Raw genomic sequence first — 23,944 nt, 5'->3', positions numbered from 1 at the left:
GAAATCCTTTCTCTAAGTCCAGTTCTCCAAATTCTTCTGGAATTCTGCGAAAATGTACACTGTTGCTTCTGGGTTTTGATTTCAGAACATCAATCCTTTTTGCTTCTGTTAAACAACTTGTTTGTAGATCTTGGGCTAAGACAACGTTCTTCTGGTTTATCTTTAATTTATTTTTGTTTGGCTGTGATTTTCTGAATAGCCAACTTATTTTCTCGAATTTTTGGCTTATTTCCTGTAGTCTAGATGCTCTCTTTGCGCACCTTTTTGTATGTCTTACTTTTTGTATGTCAGGTGCGCTCTAATCTGGAGAACTGGGTTTGATTCCCCACTCTGCCACTTGAGCTGTGGAGGCTTATCTGGGGAACTAGATTAGCCTGTGCACTCCAACACATGCCAGCTGGGTGACCTTAGGCAAGTCACAGCTCTTTGGAGCTCTCTCAACTCCACCCACCTCACAGGGTATATGTTGGGGAGGGGAGGAAAAGTAGATTGTAAACCCCTTTGAGTCTCCTTACAGGAGGGAAATGGGGGGGGGTATAAATCCAAACTCTTCTTCTCTTCTTCCTTTACTTCAACACTGTTCTCTTGTGTTCTTTGCTCTGTTTCCTGTAGATAGGCGGTTTTTATTTTCTTGTTTTATTTCATCAATATGTTGTGTTCCTTTATCTGTTTGCTGTAATTGAGTTAAAACATTTTTATTCCCTTGTTTTAACTCCGTTGAAAGGGCTTCAATTTGTGGTGAGTCAGATGACATTATCTTCTCAGTTATTATATCTATATTGTCTTCTGAACTGTATTATTTCATTGTCCCCTCTGGTTCCTGATGCTGTCCTTGTCAATTTTCTCCCGCATTTTTGAACCATTTCAAAAGAAGCCCGGTGTAAAGCACACTACCTTTTCATTCCCAAAATCAAAACCAGAGGAAAATATTGGATGCCATTCTACTAGAGCACCACAATTTCTGGAAGGCATGGTACAAAAGAAAACAGAGATTTGAGTAGAAGGGTGCCAAGATTTTATTGTTTCAGTTATAATGTCTCCTTAGTGAAAAGATTGCGTTGTGTATCATAGTGGGAGATTTTGTTTTTCATCTTCAATCTTCCTGCACAATTTGAAATTCGATGTTTGTTTTGTTCTTATTCGGCTGCGACTAGGAAGTGTTAGCCAAGTGGGCAGAACTCCTTTGCAAGCACGGTGGCCAGCCAATGGGAAGAGAGGGGAGGGGGTCACTTTGTGACTCAGCCAAGACAGTAAACCCCTGGTCGCTCCCATGCCCACCCGCTCTCCAAAGTCATCGTCGCAAGCCAGCAGCTCTTGGAATCAGAAACACGGACTGTTGGCTCCTCTGACGAATTTCTAGTTTGCAACTGGACAGTTCAAGCCCTTTTCTTTATAGAGATCCTGTGCCTTTTCCTGCTTTTTATCAGTCTGTCCTGTTGTTGTTGTTGTTGTTGTTGTTCCAAAAAGGAAGGAATCGAAGTATTTAGCGGATCGTGCATGTTCAGAGCCGCACTGTGGAGTCAGCCAAGCGAACAAGCGGCCCCCAAAGTGATAGTAGGAAACATGGCCGGGTGCCATGCTTTTTAATCATGTAATTGCTGAGTGACATTTAATTCAGCGGCTTTGAGTTACTCTGCCGCTGGACAGCCTCCTCGCTCTACCTGGTGCCCCCCTCCCGTCCGCCAGTCCGGCCCTTGCAGGGAAGTGCTTTAACTACACCGAAGTTTGGCCAGGCTTCTACATATTACAGTAGAGACACGGATGCAAACAATTGAAGTATTTGAGAACAATGAAATATGCATGGCTATCTGTGACAGGCCTATAAAGCAGAGCAATTAGCCGCGTAATCCGAGAAAGCCGAGGCGGCCGGCGGCCCACGGTTCCCTATTAGTTAAATGCTTTTTGTATTTGCGCTTCCCATCAAATCAACTAACACTTCCTTTAATTGGTTCATGAATTATACAGCTCGGCCACATTATAATTTAATCACCAGTAAACATTCCTGGGGCCCCACTGTAAAATGTACCGCTCTCATTAATTCGTTAATTTCAGCAGATGGAAGGGGAGCTCGGATGAACAGCGGCAATACAGACCCGCCTCCGGCAATGGAAGAAGGTGAAAATGGTGGGGGGCCCGTTTAGGGTTTTTTTTTTTTAAAAAAAATGGCTGTCAGAAATTCAATCTGTGAGCTGTCAACAGCCCGGGCCCCGTTCCCTCCACCTCCCAGCCCTTTAATTTTCTCTTTTCCTCCCCTTCCTTCACCCCACCCACTGGCTGGAAGTGACTGACGGATTCATATAGAGTCTTGTCAACCCCAGTCTTTAAACATCAAGCCGGTGGGTAAAGCGAGCCTAATGTAAATTATTTCTTGTCTTACGGGCCCCCCTTTCTCTGTCCCCATGAATATTTCATGGCGGGCCGCATAAATATTAATTCTAATAGCTCTGCACGGTGGTTATTATTTCTGTCTTATGACAAATATTCATAAAATATTCAGGACCCTTTTTTGGAACACTTACACACTTGATTGTGGAATTTCTTTCCCCGGCTTCCTGGGGACATGGCGAACATATTGGGGTTCTCTTGATGGACTGCCTCCCTCCTCTCCCATCCCCTTAATTAATACTGCGAAATATAAATATTTAATCAGATTTATTTTTGCGTTTCCCCAGAAGTGCACCCTATTAGACCGGAGAGGTTCTGTTTGACAGGATTTAAATAGGAGAAATGTATTCCCTATTAGGAAATTGGTTACTTTTGACACACGTGTAAAATGACACATCATCGGCTCGTTTCGTTCGGGCCTCCTTTGCATTTGGCGGGGCACTCTTTTCGGGCACGTTAATGTTATCCGAGGACACGGACCTGGCCCTGACAAAAGTTCCTGCCGAAGCGAGGAGAAGGGCAGGGCAGTAGATTAACGTGCCGTTTTGTGGCGGTAGCCGGGATTAAGTGCCCTGTCTCTATTACTGATATCAAGCATCAATTGAGCACGTTCGGGCGTTCCGCTTCACAGGGATTACTTGTGCAGTAAATCTTACAGGAAGTAATTATAAGAACATAAGAACAAGCCAGCTGGATCGGACCAGAGTCCATCTAGTCCAGCTCTCTGCTACTCGCAGTGGCCCACCAGGTGCCTTTGGGAGCTCACGTGCAGGATGTGAAAGCAAGGGCCTTCTGCGGCTGTTGCTCCCGAGCACCTGGACTGTTATCCTTCCCCGTATCCTCCCCATATTACAGATGCGGGGAGGAAGGGCTGAAGGAATGGTGACGGTGAGATTAGAACCCAGGACTTCTCCAATCACAACTCACCTGCAGTTTTTAATTTATGTTTTATTTTTTGTTTCATTGAAATGAACCTGTGTGGCACAGCCAAACAAATGTTTGGGGTGGGGGGGGGGGAGGAGCAGCGCTGAGCACGCCTGTTCCGACCCTCAGGATGCTGCCACTGTTTCTGGCTTCTGTTGTGCTGCAGTGGCGTAGGAGGTTAAGAGCTCGTGTACCTAATCTGGAGGAACTGGGTTTGATTCTCCGCTCTGCCGCCTGAGCTGTGGAGGCTTATCTGGGGAATTCAGATTAGCCTGTGCACTCCCACACACAGCAGCTGGGTGACCTTGCGCTAGTCACAGCTTCTCAGAGCTCTCTCAGCCCCACCTACCTCACAGGGTGTCTGTTGTGAGCGGGGGAAGGGCAAGGAGATTGTAAGCCCCTTTGAGTCTCCTGCAGGAGAGAAAGGGGGGATATAAATCCAAACTCCTCCTCCTCCTCTTCCTCTTCCTCTTCTTCTTCTTTCTTCTTTCTCCTTCTCCTCCTCCTTCCTTCTCTTTTCTTTTCCTCCTCCTTCCTCCTTTTTTTTTTCTTTTCTTTCTCCTTTCTCCTTTCTTTCTCTCCTTCTCCTCCTCCTCCTCCTTTTTTTCTTCTTCTTCTTCTTCTTCTTCTTCTTCTTCTTCTTCTTCTTCTCCTTCTCCTCCTCCTCCTCCTCCTCCTCCTCCTCCTCCTCCTTTTTCTTCTTCTTCTCCTTCTCCTTCTCCTTCTCCTTCTCCTCCTCCTCCTCCTTTTTCTTCTTCTCCTTCTCCTTCTCCTTCTCCTCCTCCTCCTTTTTCTCCTTCTTCTCCTTCTTCTCCTTCTCCTTCTTCTCCTTCTCCTCCTCCTCCTCCTCCTCCTCCTCCTCCTCCTCCTCCTCCTCCTCCTCCTCCTCCTCCTCCTTCTCTTCCTCCTCCTCCTCCTCCTCCTCCTTCTCCTTCTTCTTCTTCTTCTTCTTCTTCTTCTTCTTCTTCTTCTTCTTCTTCTTCTTCTTCTTCTTCTTCTTCTTCTTCTTCTTCTTCTTCTTCTTCTTCTTCTTCTCTGCCCCACCTACCTCACAGGGTGTTTGTTGTGAGGGGGGGAAGGGCAAGGAGATTGTAAGCCCCTTTGAGTCTCCTGCAGGATATAAATCCAAACTCTTCTTCTTCTTCTTCTTTGCCCTCATTGTGCTTCTTTGCCTTCACTGGCCCTCAGTGACTATGGAAACTCATTGGCTATGGCAGCCCCTGTGGTTTTGTTTACAAGTGTCTGTGACAGCATCATCTCACATACCAAGCAGATACTCTGCCACAGTGAGCCCTGTCGAAGGTTGATCTATAAGATAAGACGTCCTCTTGACAAGACCAGGAGTTTGTCCCAGCACATATCAAGCAGTCATGACTCCAGACGCCTCTGCTCATGTGCAGAGTGCATTCCCTGCAGAGCGGCACTTGCTGCAGGAAGCCTTCTCGCTTCCAAGAATAGGAAGCTCTCTCTCCCACGTTTGAGCTGGGACCTCTGTCTGCACAAGCAAGCCAGGCAGACAAACGGGGCATCGTGTGGTCCAGCAGGGGCATTCCGTAGATCAGGGGTCTGCAACCTGCTGTCGATCCAGTGAGGTTGATCACATGATGTTATGAGCTTCTCGGGTCGTCTGGCTCCGTGCCCCCGGTGGCAAACTGCCTCAGGCCAAGCCTCCATAAATGCCCGGGCTCCATCTGCTCTGATTCTTGGCCCCACAAACCACTGCAACTTCAGCACCTCAGAGGTGTGCTGCAATGAAGCTCGCAACTAGAGGGGACAGGGACAGTTCAGCAGTGCACTGAAGGCTCTCCCGCAGCTGCCATCTTTCTCCCTGATCTGTGAAGTGCCATCGGAAAGACCTCCGGGGGGAATCCAGCAATGATGGACGAACAAACGAGAGCAAGGAGGGGGCACAGAATAAAAAATGAGAGAGGCAGGATGAGGAAGGCAATCGCAGAAGCAGGCGCGGATTCCACCAGCTCTCCACGTGCAAACTTGAAGAAAAGGTTTATGAATGATGTCTCTAAGGGCGATTCCGCACACGAGTAAAATAGGTTCAACCCAGTTCCCTGAGAAGGGTACTAACCTAGGTCGAAGCCATAGTTGTTCCCCACTGCAACCAGCTTGATCCCAGCTCGGAGGGTGGAATCATCCTGTGCCTCTTCGCCGCTCCGTTCCGATTGGCTACTGTTCTACAGCCATGTTCCGTCTATCCGAGGGGTCGGGAACCCGTGGCTCGCGAGCCGCATGCGGCTCTCCCGCCGCTGTTCTGCGGCTCCATGAGCGGAGCCGCCGGGCCCCTCTTCGCCCGCCCTGCAGGAAGCAGGGCGGGCACATCTCTTAGCTCATGCGGCATGAGAGGTCGCACCGCTGGCTTATGGCTCCTGCCCGCCGGGCTGCTAGCGGGGCTGGCTGCTCTCCCAAGGCCTGAGGCAGGCCGAGCCAGCTGGGCCCCTCTTCGCACTGCCCTGCAGGGAAGCAGGGTCGTGGTGAGGCATCTCTAACTTTCGCAGGGGGGGGTGTGAGCGGCCGAGGGGAGGAAGCGGAGGGCGAGCGAGCTTTGCAATTCGCCCATGGGGAGGCCGGACGGGGCAAGCGAGTGGGGGGGGGGGTGAGCCAAATGGCTCTTTGGGAAAAGGTTCCCAACCCCTGGTCTATCCCCACACACATTATTAAAAAAACTGCCACAGGAATGGAGGGACGAAGGTGGCGTTTTTTGACTGGCCAGCTGTACGCATGCCCGAAACACTCGGCTGTGATTGGCTGAATGGGGGACTCCTGGCACCAGAGAATCTGCACTTTACTGGAATGGAGCTGAGTTCGAGCGTGGCTCCCTGAAAAAGTAGTCGTTCCCAACTGGAGTTGGAAATTTGACCGTTACACGGGGCGAAGCCGGTACAAAACCACGTCGATCCCAGTGGTTGTGCGGAGCACTTCGGTCGAACGCAGCTCAAACTTAGGTCGGTAACGCAAGTGCGGAATTGACCTAAAGAGGGTTTGCTCAGATCTTTGAAAGCCCCCTAAGACGTTAGTGCTGCACACATGTACAGAGGGATGCAGCAGGTTTGTGTAACGTGCAGTGATGAAGGGAGGGGGAACTGCGCCTGGGGCATGAACTGCCTGCATGCACCCGCCCGGCCCCTGCACCCCCACGTGACTGCTATGGCGGTGCCCGGGACAAGCTGCCCCAGATGTCCCCATTGCAGTTACGCGCCTGGTAACATGCACACAGTGCATCAGATGCCAAACCAGTCTTGAATATAGTGATGGGAATTAAGGGGGAACATCTTTCTTAAAAATGCTGCCTTGGAGTTGTAGCTCCACCCTTTTTTGCCACCCCTGTTTAGTCTTCAGGCTAGCCTGATCTTGCCAGATCTTGGAAGCTAAGCAGGGTTGTTCCCGGTTAGTGTTTGGATGGGAGGCCGCCAAAGAAGTCCAGGGTTGTGATTAAGAGGCTGCCAATGGCAAACTAACTCTGAACCTCCCTTACCCTGAAAACCCTACAACAGGAGTGACCAACCTATGGCGCTGCAGATGGTCATGGACTACAATTCCCATCAGCCCCATCAGTTTTACAAGCCCGAGGCAGGTCAGATTCACTTCCGTAGCCACGTCCTCTTGATTTTTAGCAGAAAAACAAGCCAAAGCCGCTACGGCAGGGGTCTGCAACCTGCAGCTCTCCAGATGTTCATGGACTACAACTCCCATCAGACCCTGCCACCATGGCCAATTGGCTGATGGAAATTGTAGTCCATGAACATCTGGAGTGCCGTAGGTTGGCCACCCCTGCCCTACAAGGTCACTGTAAGTCAGCTTCAACTTGATAGCACTTTCTACCACCACCACCATTTAGTATTACTCTTCGGGCATCTCCCTTCCCAAATAAAACGAGTATAAGGCAATCACTGTAACTAATACCAAAACATTGGACCCCTTGCGGATAGTCAAATGCATGCCCTGGGGCCAGTCATGGATATTGAGTAGGTCTCTGCAAACTGGAGATAATATGTAGGTTTGCAAAAAGATATGACTTCTGGGGGGAAAAAAACTAATTTGGAGGAAAGCTACACACGTTGAATAAACAGGGCATGCATGCCCATGCATATGTTGCAAAATAACAAGGAAAAAAAACCTGCCAGAGTTTGGGTGTCATAAGAACACAAGGAAGAGCCTGCTGGATCAGACCAGAGTCCATCCAGTCCAGCACTCTGCTACTCGCAGTGGCCCACCAGGTGCCTTTGGGAGCTCACTTGCAGGATGGGAAAGCAAGGGCCTTCTGCTGCTCCCGAGCACCTGGTCTGCTAAGGCCTTTGCAATCTCAGACCAGCTTGGGAGCAGCAGCAGCAGACGGCCCTTGCTTTCCCATCCTGCATATGAGCTCCCAAAGGAGCTGCCCTTCACACATGAGCTAGATTGGCATGGTCCCCTCGCACACTCCTGCTTCTCCATCTCCAGGTTGTTCACCTGACATGGATTTATGTGCAGTTGTTGAGGTGCCCTAGCATTTCATCTGGTGGCAGGACAGCTGTCTCTGGGCTATGTATGTCAAGGAGCCAAAATGCCTCTCGAATGGGCACGGCTGGTTCAAAGGTGCTTCAGAGAGCACCTCCGGTCTTCACGGCTGGTGGATACCTGCTACTGGACATTCCCTGATGTGGTCAGAACAAGAACAAGGGGACACTTTGGCAGCAGCCGATGGAGGAGACAGAAGTCTGAGTTTTGCCTGCTGGCTGGTAAGAAGGCAGAGGGAGAGGGTCAGCCATTGTGTTGGTAGGGGAAGGGGCACTGTTGCTGCTTTAGCTGCTAGCAAAGTCATTCTGATGACCCAGACTAGTCCGATCACCTCAGGAGCTGAACAGGGTCCGTGATGATCAGTATTTGGATGGGAGAAGTCTAGGCTTTATCGTTATGATTTATTAAATTTGATATCCCACCCTACCCTCAGTGTGTGTGTGTGTGTGTGTGTGTGTGTGTGTGTGTGTGTGTGTGTGTGTGTGTGTGTGTGTGTGTGTGTGTGTGTGTGTGTGTGTGTGTGGCCGTGGTGGCCAACCTTTGGCACTCCAGATGCTGCTTGAGCTGAGGAGGCTTATCTGGGGAATTCAGATTAGCCCAGTGGTGGCGAACCTTTGGCACTCTAGATGTTATGGACTACAATTCCCATCGGGGGGGGGGGGGGGTGGGGGGGGGGGGGGGTGGGGGGGGGGGGGGGTGGGGGGGGGGGGGGGTGGGGGGGGGGGGGGGTGGGGGGGGGGGGGGGTGGGGGGGGGGGGGGGTGGGGGGGGGGGGGGGTGGGGGGGGGGGGGGGTGGGGGGGGGGGGGGGTGGGGGGGGGGGGGGGTGGGGGGGGGGGGGGGTGGGGGGGGGGGGGGGTGGGGGGGGGGGGGGGTGGGGGGGGGGGGGGGTGGGGGGGGGGGGGGGTGGGGGGGGGGGGGGGTGGGGGGGGGGGGGGGTGGGGGGGGGGGGGGGTGGGGGGGGGGGGGGGTGGGGGGGGGGGGGGGTGGGGGGGGGGGGGGGTGGGGGGGGGGGGGGGTGGGGGGGGGGGGGGGTGGGGGGGGGGGGGGGTGGGGGGGGGGGGGGGTGGGGGGGGGGGGGGGTGGGGGGGGGGGGGGGTGGGGGGGGGGGGGGGTGGGGGGGGGGGGGGGTGGGGGGGGGGGGGGGTGGGGGGGGGGGGGGGTGGGGGGGGGGGGGGGTGGGGGGGGGGGGGGGTGGGGGGGGGGGGGGGTGGGGGGGGGGGGGGGTGGGGGGGGGGGGGGGTGGGGGGGGGGGGGGGTGGGGGGGGGGGGGGGTGGGGGGGGGGGGGGGTGGGGGGGGGGGGGGGTGGGGGGGGGGGGGGGTGGGGGGGGGGGGGGGTGGGGGGGGGGGGGGGTGGGGGGGGGGGGGGGTGGGGGGGGGGGGGGGTGGGGGGGGGGGGGGGTGGGGGGGGGGGGGGGTGGGGGGGGGGGGGGGTGGGGGGGGGGGGGGGTGGGGGGGGGGGGGGGTGGGGGGGGGGGGGGGTGGGGGGGGGGGGGGGTGGGGGGGGGGGGGGGTGGGGGGGGGGGGGGGTGGGGGGGGGGGGGGGTGGGGGGGGGGGGGGGTGGGGGGGGGGGGGGGTGGGGGGGGGGGGGGGTGGGGGGGGGGGGGGGTGGGGGGGGGGGGGGGTGGGGGGGGGGGGGGGTGGGGGGGGGGGGGGGTGGGGGGGGGGGGGGGTGGGGGGGGGGGGGGGTGGGGGGGGGGGGGGGTGGGGGGGGGGGGGGGTGGGGGGGGGGGGGGGTGGGGGGGGGGGGGGGTGGGGGGGGGGGGGGGTGGGGGGGGGGGGGGGTGGGGGGGGGGGGGGGTGGGGGGGGGGGGGGGTGGGGGGGGGGGGGGGTGGGGGGGGGGGGGGGTGGGGGGGGGGGGGGGTGGGGGGGGGGGGGGGTGGGGGGGGGGGGGGGTGGGGGGGGGGGGGGGTGGGGGGGGGGGGGGGTGGGGGGGGGGGGGGGTGGGGGGGGGGGGGGGTGGGGGGGGGGGGGGGTGGGGGGGGGGGGGGGTGGGGGGGGGGGGGGGTGGGGGGGGGGGGGGGTGGGGGGGGGGGGGGGTGGGGGGGGGGGGGGGTGGGGGGGGGGGGGGGTGGGGGGGGGGGGGGGTGGGGGGGGGGGGGGGTGGGGGGGGGGGGGGGTGGGGGGGGGGGGGGGTGGGGGGGGGGGGGGGTGGGGGGGGGGGGGGGTGGGGGGGGGGGGGGGTGGGGGGGGGGGGGGGTGGGGGGGGGGGGGGGTGGGGGGGGGGGGGGGTGGGGGGGGGGGGGGGTGGGGGGGGGGGGGGGTGGGGGGGGGGGGGGGTGGGGGGGGGGGGGGGTGGGGGGGGGGGGGGGTGGGGGGGGGGGGGGGTGGGGGGGGGGGGGGGTGGGGGGGGGGGGGGGTGGGGGGGGGGGGGGGTGGGGGGGGGGGGGGGTGGGGGGGGGGGGGGGTGGGGGGGGGGGGGGGTGGGGGGGGGGGGGGGTGGGGGGGGGGGGGGGTGGGGGGGGGGGGGGGTGGGGGGGGGGGGGGGTGGGGGGGGGGGGGGGTGGGGGGGGGGGGGGGTGGGGGGGGGGGGGGGTGGGGGGGGGGGGGGGTGGGGGGGGGGGGGGGTGGGGGGGGGGGGGGGTGGGGGGGGGGGGGGGTGGGGGGGGGGGGGGGTGGGGGGGGGGGGGGGTGGGGGGGGGGGGGGGTGGGGGGGGGGGGGGGTGGGGGGGGGGGGGGGTGGGGGGGGGGGGGGGTGGGGGGGGGGGGGGGTGGGGGGGGGGGGGGGTGGGGGGGGGGGGGGGTGGGGGGGGGGGGGGGTGGGGGGGGGGGGGGGTGGGGGGGGGGGGGGGTGGGGGGGGGGGGGGGTGGGGGGGGGGGGGGGTGGGGGGGGGGGGGGGTGGGGGGGGGGGGGGGTGGGGGGGGGGGGGGGTGGGGGGGGGGGGGGGTGGGGGGGGGGGGGGGTGGGGGGGGGGGGGGGTGGGGGGGGGGGGGGGTGGGGGGGGGGGGGGGTGGGGGGGGGGGGGGGTGGGGGGGGGGGGGGGTGGGGGGGGGGGGGGGTGGGGGGGGGGGGGGGTGGGGGGGGGGGGGGGTGGGGGGGGGGGGGGGTGGGGGGGGGGGGGGGTGGGGGGGGGGGGGGGTGGGGGGGGGGGGGGGTGGGGGGGGGGGGGGGTGGGGGGGGGGGGGGGTGGGGGGGGGGGGGGGTGGGGGGGGGGGGGGGTGGGGGGGGGGGGGGGTGGGGGGGGGGGGGGGTGGGGGGGGGGGGGGGTGGGGGGGGGGGGGGGTGGGGGGGGGGGGGGGTGGGGGGGGGGGGGGGTGGGGGGGGGGGGGGGTGGGGGGGGGGGGGGGTGGGGGGGGGGGGGGGTGGGGGGGGGGGGGGGTGGGGGGGGGGGGGGGTGGGGGGGGGGGGGGGTGGGGGGGGGGGGGGGTGGGGGGGGGGGGGGGTGGGGGGGGGGGGGGGTGGGGGGGGGGGGGGGTGGGGGGGGGGGGGGGTGGGGGGGGGGGGGGGTGGGGGGGGGGGGGGGTGGGGGGGGGGGGGGGTGGGGGGGGGGGGGGGTGGGGGGGGGGGGGGGTGGGGGGGGGGGGGGGTGGGGGGGGGGGGGGGTGGGGGGGGGGGGGGGTGGGGGGGGGGGGGGGTGGGGGGGGGGGGGGGTGGGGGGGGGGGGGGGTGGGGGGGGGGGGGGGTGGGGGGGGGGGGGGGTGGGGGGGGGGGGGGGTGGGGGGGGGGGGGGGTGGGGGGGGGGGGGGGTGGGGGGGGGGGGGGGTGGGGGGGGGGGGGGGTGGGGGGGGGGGGGGGTGGGGGGGGGGGGGGGTGGGGGGGGGGGGGGGTGGGGGGGGGGGGGGGTGGGGGGGGGGGGGGGTGGGGGGGGGGGGGGGTGGGGGGGGGGGGGGGTGGGGGGGGGGGGGGGTGGGGGGGGGGGGGGGTGGGGGGGGGGGGGGGTGGGGGGGGGGGGGGGTGGGGGGGGGGGGGGGTGGGGGGGGGGGGGGGTGGGGGGGGGGGGGGGTGGGGGGGGGGGGGGGTGGGGGGGGGGGGGGGTGGGGGGGGGGGGGGGTGGGGGGGGGGGGGGGTGGGGGGGGGGGGGGGTGGGGGGGGGGGGGGGTGGGGGGGGGGGGGGGTGGGGGGGGGGGGGGGTGGGGGGGGGGGGGGGTGGGGGGGGGGGGGGGTGGGGGGGGGGGGGGGTGGGGGGGGGGGGGGGTGGGGGGGGGGGGGGGTGGGGGGGGGGGGGGGTGGGGGGGGGGGGGGGTGGGGGGGGGGGGGGGTGGGGGGGGGGGGGGGTGGGGGGGGGGGGGGGTGGGGGGGGGGGGGGGTGGGGGGGGGGGGGGGTGGGGGGGGGGGGGGGTGGGGGGGGGGGGGGGTGGGGGGGGGGGGGGGTGGGGGGGGGGGGGGGTGGGGGGGGGGGGGGGTGGGGGGGGGGGGGGGTGGGGGGGGGGGGGGGTGGGGGGGGGGGGGGGTGGGGGGGGGGGGGGGTGGGGGGGGGGGGGGGTGGGGGGGGGGGGGGGTGGGGGGGGGGGGGGGTGGGGGGGGGGGGGGGTGGGGGGGGGGGGGGGTGGGGGGGGGGGGGGGTGGGGGGGGGGGGGGGTGGGGGGGGGGGGGGGTGGGGGGGGGGGGGGGTGGGGGGGGGGGGGGGTGGGGGGGGGGGGGGGTGGGGGGGGGGGGGGGTGGGGGGGGGGGGGGGTGGGGGGGGGGGGGGGTGGGGGGGGGGGGGGGTGGGGGGGGGGGGGGGTGGGGGGGGGGGGGGGTGGGGGGGGGGGGGGGTGGGGGGGGGGGGGGGTGGGGGGGGGGGGGGGTGGGGGGGGGGGGGGGTGGGGGGGGGGGGGGGTGGGGGGGGGGGGGGGTGGGGGGGGGGGGGGGTGGGGGGGGGGGGGGGTGGGGGGGGGGGGGGGTGGGGGGGGGGGGGGGTGGGGGGGGGGGGGGGTGGGGGGGGGGGGGGGTGGGGGGGGGGGGGGGTGGGGGGGGGGGGGGGTGGGGGGGGGGGGGGGTGGGGGGGGGGGGGGGTGGGGGGGGGGGGGGGTGGGGGGGGGGGGGGGTGGGGGGGGGGGGGGGTGGGGGGGGGGGGGGGTGGGGGGGGGGGGGGGTGGGGGGGGGGGGGGGTGGGGGGGGGGGGGGGTGGGGGGGGGGGGGGGTGGGGGGGGGGGGGGGTGGGGGGGGGGGGGGGTGGGGGGGGGGGGGGGTGGGGGGGGGGGGGGGTGGGGGGGGGGGGGGGTGGGGGGGGGGGGGGGTGGGGGGGGGGGGGGGTGGGGGGGGGGGGGGGTGGGGGGGGGGGGGGGTGGGGGGGGGGGGGGGTGGGGGGGGGGGGGGGTGGGGGGGGGGGGGGGTGGGGGGGGGGGGGGGTGGGGGGGGGGGGGGGTGGGGGGGGGGGGGGGTGGGGGGGGGGGGGGGTGGGGGGGGGGGGGGGTGGGGGGGGGGGGGGGTGGGGGGGGGGGGGGGTGGGGGGGGGGGGGGGTGGGGGGGGGGGGGGGTGGGGGGGGGGGGGGGTGGGGGGGGGGGGGGGTGGGGGGGGGGGGGGGTGGGGGGGGGGGGGGGTGGGGGGGGGGGGGGGTGGGGGGGGGGGGGGGTGGGGGGGGGGGGGGGTGGGGGGGGGGGGGGGTGGGGGGGGGGGGGGGTGGGGGGGGGGGGGGGTGGGGGGGGGGGGGGGTGGGGGGGGGGGGGGGTGGGGGGGGGGGGGGGTGGGGGGGGGGGGGGGGGGGGGGGGGGGGGGGTGGGGGGTAGTCCATGAACATCTGGAGTGCCATAGGTTCGCCACCTCGGCATAGCCTCTGCGCAAACCTCCATATTTATTTATTCACTTCTTTTATACCTTGTCTTTCTCTTCAGTGGGGATCCAAAGCAGCTTACATTGTTCTCTTCACCTCCATTTAATCCTTGCAACAGCCCTGTGAGGCTGGTTATAATTCACATCATGAAGCGTTCTCCCATAATAAAAAATACAACCCCAAGAAGGTCCTGCATGTAGAAAGCTAGCATGTCAAGGAAGGAAAGGTTCTAGGCTCAGTTACTCCTGACATGCTAGTTTTCTACATGAAAGGGAAGGAGTGTTGATATGGAGGAGCATTTCATCATGTGATCCCTGCCCCCAGCTGTTTGAAGTGGTATAGATCTTAGATCTTTATTTGTTCATCGTCCATAGACTCCATACAATTTTAAAGAAACAGATAACAGAGAAACGAGTCATATTATAATTGCGTGGAATTTAGAGCAGTGTAAAACATTGCTATTATCATATGATACAAAAGTATAACTTCGTTATCTTAGCTGATCTGGTTCTTGAGGCTTGAGATAAACACTTTGCAACATCTAAAGTTAATTTAACAACTCTATCCTCAAGTAGGTATTTAACCTTTGACAATCCAGAACTGAAAAATCTATTATTTAACCTTGGGAGTAACAATTTCCTATGAGGTAAATAATAACAAGGACAATCTAATAGGATGTGTGTAATTGATTCAACCATGTTGTTACTACACGGACATCGTCTATATATTTGAAGTGGTATAGCCCAGGCACGGGTTGACTGCCTGAATATGAACTAAGGTAGAGTCCTCACCTGTCTCTTTTATTATTTTTATATACTTCATTTATACCTTGCCTTTCTTCCCAATGGAAGGCCCAAATCAGCTTATATAGTTCTCCTCACCTCCATTGTATTCTCACAATGCTCCTGCGAGGTAGGTTAGTTTGAGTGTGTGTGATTGACTCAAGGTAAAGTGGAGATTCAAACACAGACTTCCTAGATCCTAGACCAGCACTTTAATCACAACATCATGCTGGCTCTTCACAGAGAAGTCTTCCTTTGAGCTTCTTGTAGGCCCAATGTCTGTTTTATTTTTTAGAAAGAAATTCGTTCTTCTCAAAGCCATCTGCTTCTGTTACTTTCCAAACAGGGTGTTTTTCCTGAACCTCACAATGGAGGCAATTTTGGAGCGTCTGGCTTACCGTGCGGTTGACCCGGTCACTGGAGAAAGGTTAGTAGTGCTCATGGTATCATACTGGGGAGATTTCAGTGACTGGTAAAGTTGACCAATGCAACCTGGATGAAACCAAAACTGTCCAGTTTGTATTTTGACTTTGGCAAAGTCTTTCTGTCCCTTCTGGGACCAGAACTTGAATAAATCCTGCTGCAATATTCCCGATTTGAAAATGCCTATTTGCCTGATTTAATTAATTAAATAAATAAATAAAAGCATTTATACCCCGCCAGTGGTGGGATCCAAAAATTTTAGTAACAGGTTCCCATGGTGATGGGATTCAAACTGTGGCGTAGCGCCTATGAGGCTGGGCGGGGCACGACGGGGGCGTGGCCGGGCATTTTGGGGGTGGGGCATTCCTGGGCGGGGCTGTGGCAAGGACGCAGCCGCTGCGCCGGTCCTTGGGCGGGAAACGAAGGCACGCAGGCGCAGGCGGCCACGCACGCCGGTGCACCTCCTGCTAGACTGCTTCACGTTCTGCACGCTACTGCTGAGAGGAGGGGCGTAACTAAGGCCAAAATCACGTGGCAAAATCACCACTTAGTAACCCCCTCTCGGCACACACAAATAATTAGTGACCTACTCTCAGGAACCTGTGAGAACCTGCTGGATCCCACCTCTGAACGAGACCCACTCTGGGTTGGAACCCATTTTCAGGTTGGCATTTCCTGGCTTTTCCTAGCCCTGGAACCCTCAAGGGATTCCTTTCTGCTACCCTCTTCGTTCATTTATTCTTATGGACAACCTGCCGCAGAGCTCAGAATACAGCATTTCTGACCAAATATAAACAAGTCAAGGATTAAAATGCTGCAACTAATGCAGTGATGTATTAAAGTGACGGGGGAGTGACTGATGGCCTTCTGTCTGATCTGGCCCCAGCAGGGCTCCTGCTTATTGTGACAGAATAACATTTGTGGCAGTGACGTGGCTAGAGGTGAGCTGGGGGCTGGAGGGCATGCCTAGAATAGTGATGGGGAACTTATGAAACCCACAACCAGTGGTGGGATCCAAAAATTTTAGTAACAGGTTCCCATGGTGGTGGGATTCAAACTGTGGCGTAGCGCCAATGGGGCGTGGCCGGGCATGATGGGGATGTGGCTGGGCATTCCAGGGGCGGGGCATTCCTGGGCGGGGCTGTGGCAAGGATGCAGCCACTGCGCCGGTCCTTGGGCGGGAAACAAATGCATGCCGGCGCAGGCTGCCACGCACGCCGGCGCACCTCCTGCTAGACTGCTTCAAGTTCTGTGTGCTACTGCTGAGAGGAGGGGCGTAACTAAGGCAAAATCACGTGGCAAACTCACCAATTAGTAACCCCCTCTTGGCACACACAAATAATTGGTAACCTACTCTCGGGAACCCGTGAGAACCTACTGGATCCCACCTCTGCCTTAAGAGACTGCCAGAATTTTTTTTATTCCTGTTTTATTTTGCTGCTACGTTCTAAACCACTCCCCACCCCCATTCTGGGCTCTTCATCAGATGGGACATATTTTTAAAAAGGGTGTCTGTGTGTCCCGCCTCCTCTCCGCATCTCGTGCCTGACATGCCACAAACTTGACTCAACGAGGCGGCGTTAGAATCAAGCTGCGACTTCAGCCTTCCAGTGTTAAGATGGAAAAACGTCTGCTTCCATCTGAAAATACATCGCCCGGTAACTGATGCCATCTCTCTTTAATCCGGTGCCAGACAGAACACGCAGCTCCCCAAAAAGGCCAAGAGCAAGGGAGAAATGTCATAATAAGACGGGAGATTAATTTACATGAGGCAGTAGGCAAAGAGTCAGTGGAAACCAAATGGGAGAATTTTACTTGGGGGTGGGTGGGTAGGAAACTCCCATAACCAGAGCACAGTCTCAAAACATCTTCCTTTAATTGGGAAGACAGCTTTCTTTGATGGCTTCATCTGGTGATTCCAGAGCACAGAATTCTCCAACGGTGACATTAGTCCAAAAAGGACTAGCTAGCCTTCTATGTCAATGGCATATTTACAGAGGGGTCTGCAAACCACTTGTTTGCATCAGATGGGGGCACATTCTGCCGCCCCTCCCTCTTTGGAGTGAGGAGCTAGGTGGGCAGAGACCGCCAGGAGGACTCAGTGGCTGCGTAGGAGACAGATTAAGAAGATACCCTGTTTCTCCGAAAATAAGACATCCCCTGAGAATAAGACGCAGTAGAGGTTTTGCTGAAGTGCTAAATATAAAACATCCCCCAAAAGTAAGACGTAGCAAAGTTTTTGTTTGGAAGCGTGCCCGTCGAACAGAACACCAGAGCATGCAGCTGTGGAGCGGAAAAAGAAGACATCCCCTGAAAATAAGGCATAGAGCATCTTTGGGAGCAAAAATTAATATAAGACACTGTCTTATTTTCGTAGAAACACGGTAAGAAGAGTTGGATTTATATCCCCCCTTTCTCTCCTGCAGGAGACTCAAAGGGGCTTACAAATGCCTTTCTCTTCCCCCCTCACAACAAACACCCTATGAGGTAGGTGGGGCTGAGAGAGCTCCGAGAAACTGTGACTAGCCCAAGGGCACCCAGCTGGCGTGTGTGGGAGTGCACAGGCTAATCTGAATTCCCCAGATAAGCCTCCACAGCTCAGGCGGCAGAGCGGGGAATCAAACCCGGTTCCTCCAGATTAGAGCACACCTGCTCTTAGCCACTAGGCCACTGCTTCTCCAAGGGTCCACGGCCCTTAACCACTGTGCCACGCTGGCCTTGGCTAAGCTACCGAAGGGGCAAGCAACAGTTTGATGGGTCTGTGCTCGGGCAACTATAAGTACTGGTTTTTAAACTTAGTTTTATGTGGTGGCGAATGTTTGTTTCTGAATTCTTCAGCTGCCACGGGCAATGCAGAAAGGCAGGATGAGAAACGTTTGCAATAAATCCGTACAAAATTAGTTTTCGCTTCCAAGATGTTTGTTGCCCACTCAAGATCAGTTTTCCTTGACCTCGTTTTCAGGTACCACGCCCTGTACAAGCCTGCACCTTCCAAGAGAGCCCACGAGCGCCTCCTGACACACCCAAGGGATGTTGAAGAGCACGTGAGGGCCGAGGTCGAAAAGTACTTCAGGCTCTCCAGCGGCACGAAGGAGCTGTTCGAAGATGCGGTCTCTATCAACGCCGACCAAGATCCCCAGACTGTCTTTGAGTACATAGAGAGCTATATCGTCAATCCGCTGCCATCCACCCCGACCTGGAAATCAAGCAAACTGAGTGGGTAGGCCCTGTGGTAGGCAGCTGTGAGTGAGTACCAACCCTAATCCTGCTTAGATAGGCTGACCAGACGTCCCGCTTTTGGTGGGACAGTCCCGCCTTAAAACAATTTGTCCCGCATCCCGTGGGTTTTTTTGAAATGTCCCGATTTTTGGAAGGCTGCCGCACTGCCTTCTGGGGCACAAGGCAGTGCGGCAGCCTCCCACGCACGCGGCTGCAGGAGCGTGGCCCTCTGGGGCGCTCCTGTTTCCCGCCCTGTCACAGGGCGGGAAACAGGGCGGGAAACGGGAGCGCCCCAGAAGGCCGTGTTCCTGCGGCCGCGTGTACATGCGCGCGCAGCAGCAGGAGCGCACTGTGACCGGGCGGGAAATGGGAGCGCCCCAGAAGGCAGTGCGCTCTTGCGGCTGCGCGCGCATGCATGGCCACCCGCCTACCCGCCTGTCCCGGTTTACACTGCTTAGAAGTAATTCTTTGAACCCTATAGCTCAGGAGTCTGCAACCTGCGGCTCTCCAGATGTTCATGGGCTACAATTCCCATCAGCCAATTGGCCATGGTGGCAGAGTCTGATGGGAATTGTAGTCCATGAACATCTGGAGAGCCGCAGGTTGCAGACCCCTGCTGTAGCTGCTTTGGCTTGTTTTTCTGCTAAAAATCAAGAGGACGGGGCTACAGAAGTGAATCTGACCTGCCTCGGGCTTGTAAGACTGTCCTGAAGTAAGCAGGGTACTATGAATGTCTTCCGAGTAGATGCCCCGCCCCATCCCCGGAGAATCTGATTGGCTTTTATTTCATTGCTCATCACCAGGGCTATTGAAAGGGATGGCCTATTTGGCCCTCAACCAGAGATTGGGGCTTTTTTTTGGTTCCAGTTATCCCAAACGGTTCAGCGATAAAGGCGAAGAAATCCCCCCCGCTGCCAACCCCGCCTTTCCTGTCCTCTCCAGTGTTGGTGATTGTGCGGAACAACCCGTAAGCTCGTTTTGCTGCAATTTTGGCTGTGGTCTATTGGTTTGGAGTGTGTAAAACAGAACAGTAAAAGCTCTTTGAACTGCAGGTGTAGTTATTGTTTCGGCTTCTCGGCCGTCTTGCTGCCACCATCCAACCGGGGCAAAGACAAAGGTGGAACTGGGGAGTTGGGACGAAAAAGCTGAAATGAACAACAGAGCAGCAACCTTTACACAAATGACCAACTGCAACCAGCTCTATGATATTTTTATCCTGCCTGTCCTCCAAGGAGACTAAAAATGGGCGTGTCCCAGGCCTCCTAGGGCAGTGATGGCGAACCTTCTCAAGATCGAGTGCCCAAATTGCAACCCAAAACCCACTTGTTTATCGCAAAGTGCCAACACGGCAATTTAACCTGAATACTGAAGTTCTAGTTTTTAAAAAACGGTCGGCTCCAAGGCATGCGTTACTCAAGAGTAAGCTTGGTGGTAGTCGGTGGCTTTGCTTTGAAGCAACCGTGCAACTCTTCCAATGGGTGAATCATGACCCTAGGAGGGTTTACTCAGAAGCAAGCCCCATTGCCAGCAACCGGGGGTTTAACAGCACTTAACAGGGTCACCTACACTGCATCCCCAAAACTAGGTCTTAGGTTTAATGCTAATAATTGAGCCCAGCGGCCCAAGCCAGCCTAGATGTGTGTGTGGGGGTGGGGTGGGGATGTCTTTGTTTGCGTGTGCCCACAGAGAGGGCTCTGAGTGCCGCCTCTGGCACCCGTGCCATAGGTTCGCCACCACTGTCCTAGGGCGTTTGGTGGAGAACTGCAGGGAACCAGCCATTAGGAGCCTGGCGAGAGTCCCCTAGCCCTGGAATAGCTTCCAGGTCAGGCGCGTGCTCTGGTCCAAAGAAGGCTCTTCTGCAAACTGCTTTCCCCTCTCTTAGCAGCACGGCACACCCTTTGGGTTGTTCTTTGGATCTAGACCCACTTCCTGCCTCCGTCAGCCTACATTCCCATTAACTGCCCTTTTTATCCGTCATGGTGAACCATGCTGGCAGGGGCTGATGGGAACTGTAGTCCGTGAACATCTGGAGTGCCACAGGTTCGCCACCACTGCTCTATACCATGTGCCTGCGGTCCCCAGCCAGAAGGGCAAACTGCCGACAACAAGATTGGTCCAGCTACCTTCAGCCTGCCCACCCCTGCAGTCCTGACATCTGGCCCCAGTACAATCCGTGGATAACTGCTGACCTCCAGGCAGGTAGTGTGGCATCGGTGACTTCCCCGGAAGGGGTCGTGGGACCCTCTGATCCTGGGCTGTTTGCAACAGGCCACCTTTACCAGCATGTTCTGTGGATGAGCACTGAGCCCCTTTTACCTGAGCCAGTTCCCCCCCCCCCCCCCCGACCCCCACGGTTGTAAAGATACACTGCGGCTCCCGTGCATAAATTGGAAGGGCTGCTATTAATAATAAATGGAGGGTACATCTTGCTAATATCACCTCCATTGGAGTGTTCCTACTAAATATTGATAGGTGAAACGGCTCGGCCGCGCATTTAAATACCGTTCCCTGTGCAAGCGCGGGCACAAAGGGGACGGTGGCTCTTTAATTAGACAGGTACATCTGCTTAATTAATTTAGCCATAAAGCCACCCTCCTTCCCGCCTCCCCAATCTTTCATCTATAGGCGGGCACAATATTAGTTCCGCTGAGCCGGTCGCCCAGAAACCAGAGCCGAAAGAGCCGGCCTCATTGAGATGCAGCCGACGGCGTCCGCCCAGAGAGTCTCGGGTCAGTGGTCAGCCCCCCGAGGGCTTCCGCCCGGCCTGGAGTGCGGGCCATCTGGGTTAGCAGAACACGCTAATACTCTTGTAGGACTCTCCCTTGGAAACAGCTAAAACAATTGACATTCATTTAATTACCAGGAAAACGAAAAGAGGCCTTTGCATCCACTTTGCATAATCAGGAGCCCCCATTAATACGATCAAGGTTCAGTGGCGGGAAGAGGAATTAGGCTTTTATAATTGGAAGACAACGCTTCAAACCCAGTTCGGAACCTGGGCTGGATTTTATTAGCATCTGATTCCAGTCAGACAAATATCTAGCAAGGAACCCTTTTGTGACCAGAGCTACGGGACCCTCGATAGCCCTTTGCACCAATAGTCCCAAGTGAGATGGTTCCCACCCTTCTGGGAGCCTTCCCCCACGCCCCTCGAATTAAATCTGGAGATGCATTTCTCTGAGCTCCAAAATCACAGCTAGAGGAAAACGTTATCAGCCCTTATCAGGAGCAGCAGTGGCGTAGGAGGTTAAGAGCTCGTGTATCTAATCTGGAGGAACCGGGTTTGATTCCCAGCTCTGCCGCCTGAGCTGTGGAGGCTTATCTGGGGAATTCAGATTAGCCTGTGCACTCCCACACACGCCAGCTGGGTGACCTTGGGCTAGTCACAGCTTCTCGGAGCTCTCTCAGTCCCACCCACCTCACAGGGTGTTTGTTGTGAGGGGGGAAGGGCAAGGAGATTGTCAGCCCCTTTGAGTCTCCTGCAGGAGAGAAAGGGGGGATATAAATCCAAACTCTTCTTCTTCTTCATTGCACATTGGCACGATGATGGGGGCAAGCCTAGCGCCTCGTGTCGAAGCACGACAGGTAGACACTCCTTTGACACGGTGGGTTCCCAAAGGCACCTGGTGGGCCGCTGCAAGTAGCAGAGTGCTGGACTAGATGGACTCTGGTCTGATCCAGCGGGCACTTTCTTATGTTCTTATGCCTTACAAGGGACTGACTGACTCAACTGCATGCAGTCCAGAGATATGGCAGAATACCCCAGCAGAGGACAGACCACAGCTCTGAATCATTCAGAGGGGCAGCGAGAAGCCTCCTTTGTCGTCACCTGTAGTGGGTTCACACATGCGCATCTGGCACTTCACTGATTTCTTACAGCGCATCCTGTGGCCGTGACTGCCCAAGAGAGAACATCGGCTACTGTGAGTTGCGCCCTGTGAGAAAAAGCAATCACAGGTGCTCACTGCACTGTTGACTGAAACAGATCAGGTCAAACAATACTAAAGGACAGCGGTTCACTTGCAAGGAGGGTAAATTGCTAAACATACTAGTGCCGTGGTGGCGAACTTTTGGCACTCCAGTTGTTATGGACTACAATTCCCATCAGCCCCTGCCAATTGGCCATGCTGGCAGGGGCTGATGGGAATTGTAGTCGATAACATCTGGAGTGCCAAAGGTTCGCCACCACTGTACTAGTGGGACCTCAGAAGTCTGGACCCAGCACTCATGGAAGGTTCTGCGTGCATTCAAAACGCCTCAGTCGTGCACATCTGCTCAGACAGGCAGAAGCAAGATGTTGTCCAACAGCCATGAAGTTCATTTGCTTGGAGCTGTGGTGGCCAGCCATTCTACCAGCAGGGAACTCTTCCTTTCTTTTTTTGCTCAAAGTCACATCCGATGTATGGTGACCCCAAGTGGGGGTTTCCAGGCAAGACAGGTGGTTGGCCGTTGCCTGCCTCCATAACACACTCTTGGTATTCCGTGAAGGTCTTCCATCCAGATATTTGCCAAGGTCAACCCTCCTTAGCTTCTGAGATCTGACACGATCAGGCTAGCTTGGGCTAACCCTTTCAACACTGAACCATATCCCAGACCCTCACTTTCCTTCCCCTCCCCTTCCTGCCCTCCCTCCCTCCCCTTCCCTTGCATGCCACCCCTCACTCCCTTCCTCCCCTTGCATGCCACCCTCCCCTCCCCCTCCCTCTGCTAGGGTGGGTGGGCCATGTCCAGTTGCCAGGCCCTTCCCTCCCCTCTGTTGCATGCCATCCCTCACTCCCTTCCTCCCCTTGCATGCCACCCTCCCCTCCCCCTCCCTCCGCTAGGGTGGGTGGGCCATGTCCAGATGCCCATCCCTTCCCACTCCCCTCCCACTCCCACTTGCATGCCAGCCCTGCACCTGCTCCCCTTCCCTTGCATGCCACCCTCCCCTCTCTCTCCCTCCACTAGGGTGAGTGGGCCATGTCCAGATGCCACGCCCCTCCCTCCCTCCACTCCCTTGCATGCCACCCCCTCCCCTATCTCCCCTTCCCTTGCATGCCACCCCTCCCCTCCCCCTCCCTCCGCTAGGGTGGGTGGGCCATGTCCACATGCCGGGCCCCCTCCCTTGCATGCCACCCCTCCCTCCCCTCCCTCCGCAGCTTCTGGGTCACGCTGGAGGGCACACCCTCAGCACATGCAGGCCTTTTGGGCCACCTTTACGTCTAGTGTAATCAGAGTAACTCCTGGAACGCTTTCTTCCATTTTGCTGGGGAGAATGAGTAGAGGTGGGCTAGCTGACCTTCAGGGACGCTGATGTCTCACCCCTGATCTCCCCATCGCTCCATAAGCATCCAAGGATTCCTGCAACACCTCGTGAAGGCTAACTGCTCAAAAGGACGCCTGCCTGGCTCTCCCTCTGCAGAGTTTTAAGCACCTGTCAGCCAAGGCCTTCTGATTCCTCTGAAAAGTCCCAGCAAGACGAACTCTCCAACGGTCTGAAGACAGAGGCGCCACTCCGGCAGTTTCTCCAGAACGGGGACACTCGGAAACTGTGCTTCGGGATAGAGCAGGAGCCCTGACCTGGCTGCCCCAGACTGGCCTGATCGCATCAGATCCTGCAACTAAGCAGGGTTGGCCCTGGTTAATATTTGAACAGGAGACCATCGAAGAAGAGCGGAGGAAGAAGAGCCTGGATTTACACCCTGCCTTTCTCTCCAGGAAGGAGGCTCCAAGCACAGCTTCCAATCTCCTTTCCCTTCCTCTCCCCACAACAGACACCTTGTGAGGTAGGTGGGACTGAGAGAGTTCTGAGAGAACTGTGACGACCCCGAGGTCACCCAACAGGAATCATACGAAGAGCAGGGAAACAAGTCCAGTTCTCCAAATTGGGGGGTCCCTCCGGCTCGCCAACCACAACTTGCTGCAGCTGGCTGGCAACCCATTTACAACCCGGCCCCTTGGCACTGTTAAAGCGTGCGTGTTGAGACGCAAAGGGGCGTTACTTCTGTACTTTAAAAGGAAGCCGTGT

At 59.8% G+C, this 23,944-nt stretch overlaps 1 protein-coding gene across 1 annotated transcript; it reads left to right on the top strand.

Moving 5' to 3' along the window:
* Positions 1-14,625: 14,625 nt before the first annotated feature.
* LOC125441457 (adenylate kinase 8-like) lies at positions 14,626-18,076 on the top strand. Its single transcript, XM_048512051.1, has 2 exons — positions 14,626-14,722; positions 17,681-18,076. The coding sequence occupies exons 1-2, from the start codon at positions 14,664-14,666 to the stop codon at positions 17,940-17,942; spliced, it is 321 nt and encodes a 106-aa protein (XP_048368008.1). The 5' UTR covers positions 14,626-14,663; the 3' UTR covers positions 17,943-18,076.
* Positions 18,077-23,944: the final 5,868 nt, after the last annotated feature.

The sequence above is a fragment of the Sphaerodactylus townsendi genome, linkage group LG12, assembly GCF_021028975.2.
Source record: "Sphaerodactylus townsendi isolate TG3544 linkage group LG12, MPM_Stown_v2.3, whole genome shotgun sequence".
NCBI classification, from domain to species: domain Eukaryota; kingdom Metazoa; phylum Chordata; class Lepidosauria; order Squamata; family Sphaerodactylidae; genus Sphaerodactylus; species Sphaerodactylus townsendi.
Note: the sequence above shows the minus strand (reverse complement) of the source record. Positions and strands in the feature narration are given on the sequence as shown.